This window comes from Oncorhynchus clarkii, chromosome 9, assembly GCF_045791955.1.
Source record: "Oncorhynchus clarkii lewisi isolate Uvic-CL-2024 chromosome 9, UVic_Ocla_1.0, whole genome shotgun sequence".
Lineage (NCBI taxonomy): Eukaryota > Metazoa > Chordata > Actinopteri > Salmoniformes > Salmonidae > Oncorhynchus > Oncorhynchus clarkii.
The window spans coordinates 71,689,985-71,697,484 of record NC_092155.1 but is presented as its reverse complement, the minus strand read 5'-3'; the positions used below and the strand labels follow the sequence as shown (position 1 = coordinate 71,697,484).

General features: G+C 42.6%; 1 protein-coding gene across 1 annotated transcript in view; it reads right to left on the bottom strand.

Annotated features, from left to right (window-relative positions):
* Window positions 1-177: 177 nt before the first annotated feature.
* The window catches only part of LOC139417389 (protein kinase C zeta type-like), a 133,781-nt gene continuing 126,458 nt past the window's right edge, over window positions 178-7,500 (bottom strand). Inside the window, exon 15 of the mRNA XM_071166660.1 lies at window positions 178-3,445. Coding sequence (XP_071022761.1) covers window positions 3,358-3,445 — 88 coding nt within the window. The 3' untranslated portion in view covers window positions 178-3,357. The remainder of the gene's footprint in view (window positions 3,446-7,500) is intronic.

Below are 7,500 nucleotides of genomic sequence, written 5' to 3'. Positions count from 1 at the left end.
TAAATTATAAATGTGCATTTCAAAAGTATTGATTCTTTAAAACTAGCGACCAGACATCTAAGGGTTTCCCATAACATCGCAGTGTTACTTCCAAAGAAACTGCAGTGACAAATATTGAGCATCAAATGCTTTCCTCATGTGGCTGCAGAGAACAAAAACGAGATCAGTTCACGGAAAAACATTTTTGTTTTTAATAATTACAGATATTTACAGAGATGCGTTAAAGCAGAATTAAGCACATCCAACCAGCAAATATGTTTTAAAACACACAAAAAATCATGTACTAAGTAACATTTTTACACATACTCTTTAAGGGAATCTCAATTGTGTTGGGAGGAACCGCCGGTCTTCTGCTCTAATGCATTTTGAGGAGACGAGAGGAGACGAGAATAGAGGATGTGAGGAATCAAAGAAAAAACTATTGAGATCCAACCTTCCTTTTCTCTTTTTCTGGTTTAAAATGGCCGCTGCTTAAGCGTTAGCAACAATCACAGGAGCTACCGCTTCAGTTAATCCGTTGGTCTCTCACGAGACAGCGTCGTGTGAATGTTTTCCTTTTGAGTTCAACATAAAACACAGTTCATAAATAAAACTAAATGGTGACACTGATGTGAAAAGTAAAAGGGCTTTGAAACAGTGGAATCTCCCCTTACGTAGATGAAGAGAATGCTTGTTGAACAGTGTGTGTGTGTGTGTGTGTGTGTGTGTGTGTGTGTGTGTGTGTGTGTGTGTGTGTGTGTTTTCTCGAGTATGCGACTAATCTGTGGATATGCCACAGCTTCATTAATCTCGCCCCTATTCACTGATTACAGGTCAGTTGTAGTGCAGGTCAGCATGTGCACCTTAACAATGTCTTCCCCCACCACCATGTCCTCAACTATTATAATCAATGTAGCCTTCTGCTGTGCAGTCAAAGTCCAAATCACCAGCCTGCCAGTCACTGACATCCAACACAGTTGGTCACATTGTGCACCAGTGTATGCAGATAATACATTAAAAGGTTCAATCATTCAGGAGTGATGTAGCCCTGTACTGTATTTAACCATATATAACCATGCTTTCATCAGAACCTGGCTACTGTGCTCCACAACGTTCATTTTAAAGATGCAACCATTCGAATGGCATAAGACAAACATTTGAGCGTTCGATCAGTTCTCAGCACAATTTAGAACGAGTTCCCCATTAAAACGCACTTCACTCACAATCTACGGCGATCAACTAACTTACATCTTTATGCTGTTTATGGCAACGTACTATGGCAACTTGCCATGGCAACTTACCATAGCAACTCACCATGGCAACGTACTATGGCAACTTGCCATGGCAACTTACCATGGCAACTTACCATGGCAACATACTATGGCAACTTGCCATGGCAACTTACCATGGCAACTTACCATGGCAACTTACCATGGCAACTTACCATGGCAATGTACTATGGCAACTTGCCATGGCAACTTACCATGGCAACTTACCATGGCAACTTACCATGGCAACTTGGAATTGTTAAGATGTTCTAAGTGTCATACCGTAGCCCAGAGGAGGACTATTCATTATCGTTCAGAATTCTGTTCACCCACAGACGATAGTTTGTGTTGTGATGATCAAGCTCAAGGTGATCATCAAGCTGAAGGTTGTTAAATCTTTAACTCTTAAAACATTGACATAGTCTACATTTTAGTGTATGCACAATTAACGAAAACAAATCAGTGCATGAAAACTTTTTAGAATTGAGGACCTGTGGTCTTTATGAATGATGTGTTCCAATGGCTTTCTTCACCAACAGACCAACCCACCAGGCAGCTGAAGGGAACTGACCAACCCCCCAGGCAGCTGAAGGGAACTGACCAACCACCCAGGCAGCTGAAGGGAACTGACAAAACCCACCAGGCAGCTGAAGGGAACTGACCAACCACCCAGGCAGCAGAAGGGAACAGACCAACCCACCAGGCAGCTGAAGAGAACTGACCAACCCCCCAGGCAGCTGAAGGGAACAGACCAACCCACCAGGCAGCTGAAGGGAACTGACCAACCACCCAGGCAGCTGAAGGGAACTGACCAACCACCCAGGCAGCTGAAGGGAACTGACCAACCACCCAGGCAGCTGAAGGGAACTGACCACCCACCCAGGCAGCTGAAGGGAACTGACCAACCACCCAGGCAGCTGAAGGGAACTGACCAACCCCCCAGGCAGCTGAAGGGAACTGACCAACCCCCCAGGCAGCTGAAGGGAACTGACCAATCCCCCAGGCAGCTGAAGGGAACTGACCAACCCCCCAGGCAGCTGAAGGGAACTGACCAACCCACCAGGCAGCTGAAGGGAACTGACCAACCCCCCAGGCAGCTGAAGGGAACTGACCAACCCACCAGGCAGCTGAAGGGAACTGACCAACCACCCAGGCAGCTGAAGGGAACTGACCACCCACCCAGGCAGCTGAAGGGAACTGACCAACCCACCAGGCAGCTGAAGGGAACTGACCAACCCCCCAGGCAGCTGAAGGGAACTGACCAATCCCCCAGACAGCTGAAGGGAACTGACCAATCCACCAGGCAGCTGAAGGGAATTGGAAACAATCGCTGAGTGCAATCAGAAACATGATGTAGATTAGATATTTGAGGCACTTCTTAAATAAAAAAAAATGTTGGGAAAAAAAACGGTTTCGTTCATGAAAATCAAACTGGCTAAAGAAAATAAACAAAGTCCATGGTCATGAATAAAACAAACCACTTTGAATCAATAGAAAGGCAGCATTGATTTGAAGTTGCTACCTACAGTAGAATACACAAGAATAACTTCTAGCATTATTTTTTTCCTTCATCATTGTACATTCTTGTTTTGCTCGAGGCAGCGGAGCTTCCTACAACATAAATTCAAGTTCTGAGTCGTAGAACCTTCATATTCCACCGGGGGGGATGTAAGAATCGGTTCTACAATGGCAGGCACAGAATTAAGTTGCTTTCTGCCGTGCTGCTGACACAGAAATTGAGTTGCTGGGGGAAACAATCAAAACCGCGAAGCCAAAAAAACAGGAAGACAATCAACAACTGAGTTTTGAGAATGTTCCTGTGTATTTTGTTGTGTTGACCACCTCCAAAGAGTTTTTCCCCGGTGACAAAATAATGCAATCCATTGTGGGAGATCCACGACTAAAGAAAAAAGGCTCCTTTTTTGCATTTGTGTCCTCGAGCCTCGTCCCTCGTGCAAAGCCCAGAATGTCTTGTCCTCCCTTTGTTCTCCCTCCATCCCACTCCTCCTCGCCAGAGGGAGTTGTTCATTGATTTGGCTGAGAGAGCGGTGGGGGTGGACGGGGCAGTAGACAGACACAGGTGGGAGAAGAAAAGGAGGTCTCCTCCCCCTCATACAGACTCCTCCGTGGATAGCAGCAGGGGGTTGATGTATTCAAATCCCTCAAACTCAGACTGGTCTATTCTCTTGATGATGTCCCTGGGAGAGGGAGAGAGGGAAAAGCAGAGAGAAAAATTAAGAAAAGGTCATTTTACTCTGAACAAATTACAAACACTACAATGTGCTACCTCAGCCTGATCACTGACACTTTACGCTTTCAAAACATTTTTTGTACAAGGAAGTTATACGTAGTGAGGTATATTATACGTAGTGAGGTATATTATACGTAGTGAGGTATATTATACGTAGTGAGGTATATTATACGTAGAGAGGTATATTATACGTAGTGGGGTATATTATACGTAGAGAGGTATATTATACGTAGTGAGGTATATTATACGCAGAGAGGTATATTATACGTAGTGAGGTATATTATACATGAAGGGGTATATTATACGTAGAGAGGTATATTATACGTAGTGAGGTATATTATACATGAAGGGGTATATTATACGTAGTGAGGTATATTATACGTAGAGAGGTATATTATACGCAGAGAGGTATATTATACGTAGTGAGGTATATTATACATGAAGGGGTATATTATACGTAGTGAGGTATATTATACGTAGTGAGGTATATTATACGTAGAGAGGTATATTATACGTAGTGAGGTATATTATACGCAGAGAGGTATATTATACGTAGTGAGGTATATTATACATGAAGGGGTATATTATACGTAGAGAGGTATATTATACGTAGTGAGGTATATTATACATGAAGGGGTATATTATACGTAGTGAGGTATATTATACGTAGAGAGGTATATTATACGCAGAGAGGTATATTATACGTAGTGAGGTATATTATACATGAAGGGGTATATTATACGTAGTGAGGTATATTATACGTGAAGGGGTATATTATGCGTAGTGAGGTATATTATACGTAGAGAGGTATATTATACGTAGTGAGGTATATTATAAGTAGAAAGGTATATTATACGTAGTGAGGTATGTTATTCGTAGAGAGGTATATTATACGTAGTGAGGTATATTATACGTAGTGAGGTATATTATACGTAGAGAGGTATATTATACGTAGTGAGGTATATTATACGTAGTGAGGTATATTATACGTAGTGAGGTATATTATACGTAGTGAGGTATATTATACGTAGTGAGGTATATTATACGTAGTGAGGTATATTATACGTGAAGGGGTATATTATACGTAGAGAGGTATATTATACGTGAAGGGGTATATTATACGTAGAGAGGTATATTATACGTAGTGAGGTATATTATACGTAGTGAGGTATATTATACGTAGAGAGGTATATTATACGTAGAGAGGTATATTATACGTAGAGAGGTATATTATACGTAGAGAGGTATATTATACGTAGTGAGGTATATTATACGGTATATTATACGTAGTGAGGTATATTATACGTAGTGAGGTATATTATACGTAGAGAGGTATATTATACGTAGTGAGGTATATTATACGTAGTGAGGTATATTATACGTAGAGAGGTATATTATACGTAGTGAGGTATATTATACGTAGTGAGGTATATTATACGTAGAGAGGTATATTATACGTAGTGAGGTATATTATACGTAGTGAGGTATATTATACGTAGAGAGGTATATTATACGTAGTGAGGTATATTATACGTAGTGAGGTATATTATACGTAGTGAGGTGTGCTGCTTTAAAGGGTGTGGACATGCCAGTGTAGAACTTCAGCAGTCACCTTACCTCTCCTATACACAGGGAATATATGGCAGTCGGAGGACAATAGTCCTATATGGATATTTAAAGGAACAGCCTACAGTAGATCTACCTGATAGTCTACAGTAGATTCACCTGGTAGTTTACAGGAGATTCACCTGATATTCTACAGTAGATTCACCTGGGAGCCTACAGTAGATTCACCTGGTAGTTTACAGTAGATTCACCTGGTAGCCTAAAGGAGATTCACCTGATAGTCTACAGTAGATTTACCTGGTAGCCTACAGTACATTCACCTGGTAGTCTACAGTAGATTCACATGGTAGTCTACAGTAGATTCACCTGGTAGTCTACAGTAGATTAACCTGGTAGTCTACAGTAGATTCACCTGGTAGCCTACAGTAGATTCACCTGGTAGTCTACAGTAGATGCACCTGGTAGCCTACAGTAGATTCACCTAGTAGTCTACAGTAGATTCACCTGGTAGCCTACAGTAGATTCACCTAGTAGTCTACAGTAGATTCACCTGGTAGTCTACAGTAGATTCACCTGGTAGCCTACAGTAGATTCACCTGGTAGTCTACAGTAGATTCACCTGGGAGTCACCTGGTAGCCTACAGTAGATTCACCTGATAGTCTACAGTAAATTCACCTGGTAGTCTACAGTAGATTCACCTGATAGTCTGCAGTAGATTCACCTGGTAGTCTACAGTAGATTCACCTGATAGTCTACAGTAGATTCACCTGGTAGTCTACAGTAGACTCACCTGATAGTCTGCAGTAGATTCACCTGGTAGTCTACAGTAGATTCACCTGATAGTCTACAGTAGATACGCCTGATAGTCTACAGTAGATACACCTGATAGTCTACAGTAGATTCACCTGGTAGTCTACAGTAGATACACCTGATAGTCTACAGTAGATACACCTGATAGTCTACAGTAGATACACCTGGTAGTCTACAGTAGATTCACCTGATAGTCTACAGTAGAAACACCTGGTAGTCTACAGTAGATACACCTGATAGTCTACAGTAGATTCACCTGATAGTCTACAGTAGATTCATCTGATAGTCTACAGTAGATTCACCTGGTAGTCTACAGTAGATTCACCTGATAGTCTACAGTAGATTCATCTGATAGTCTACAGTAGAAACACCTGGTAGTCTACAGTAGATACACCTGATAGTCTACAGTAGATTCACCTGATAGTCTACAGTAGATTCATCTGATAGTCTACAGTAGAAACACCTGGTAGTCTACAGTAGATACACCTGATAGTCTACAGTAGAAACACCTGGTAGTCTACAGTAGATACACCTGATAGTCTACAGTAGATTCACCTGGTAGTCTACAGTAGATTCACCTGATAGTCTGCAGTAGATTCACCTGATAGTCTACAGTAGATTCACCTGGTAGTCTACAGTAGATTCACCTGATAGTCTACAGTAGATTCACCTGATAGTCTACAGTAGATTCACCTGGCCTCTCCACTGTACTGATCTAACACACATATGGTTATTTTAAAATCAGCCATTAAACTCTAGCAAAAAAAAAGAGCCCTTTGCGCAACATGAAAGAGTAGAAAAAAGAACAGCATGTTGTTGCCTCGTCAGTGAACTCTCCCTGTGCTCCTTCTCTCCTCAGCAGAGGCCTTGGTTTGGTTCCCAAAGTGGTAATCATCTTTATATGAAGTAATCATCTTTATATGAAGCGAAACCGTGTCTGTCTTCCTGTGTCTGTCTCTCTCTGTCTCTCCCCCTCTCCCTGTCTGCCTCCCCCTCTCCTCCCTCTTTGTCTCCCCCTCTCCTCCCTCTTTGTCTCCCCCTCTCCCTGTCTGTCTCCCCCTCTCCTCCCTCTTTGTCTCCCCCTCTCCTCCCTCTTTGTCTCCCCCTCTCTCTCCCTCCCTCTCCCTCTCTCCCATCCGTCTGTCCGACTCTGACTGGTTTAGAGAGGCGATGTAAAAATAAGGGCCCATAAGGCTGAGGTTGAAAGTAGTTCACTACATAGGGAATAGGGTGCCGTTTGAGACACAGACCTCATCTGTCGTAGTAAAGAGGGCTGACCACACTCCCCAGGAGGCTAGGGAGGAGCAGGGTGGGTGGCGGAGTGGAGCCCCAGGAAGAAGGCCTCTTGCTGGGGAGAGGGAGAGAGAGGCTTCCCTCCTGGGGATGTTGGTTGTCTTTATACTGGTCCTGGGTGGGTGAGGTTGTTTTGCTTGTAATGGTTGAGGTGAGGTTCAATGTTGGTAGAGCTGATCCCTGACTGATCCTAGACTAGTTTTTTTCATTGTAATCTAGATCCAGACATACACTCTGTTGACTACAACACACCACCAAACCTTTATAATCACATTCAACACACTGAAATACACTCAACAGTGTTCTAGTCTGGAAGATTCCATTGAATATTT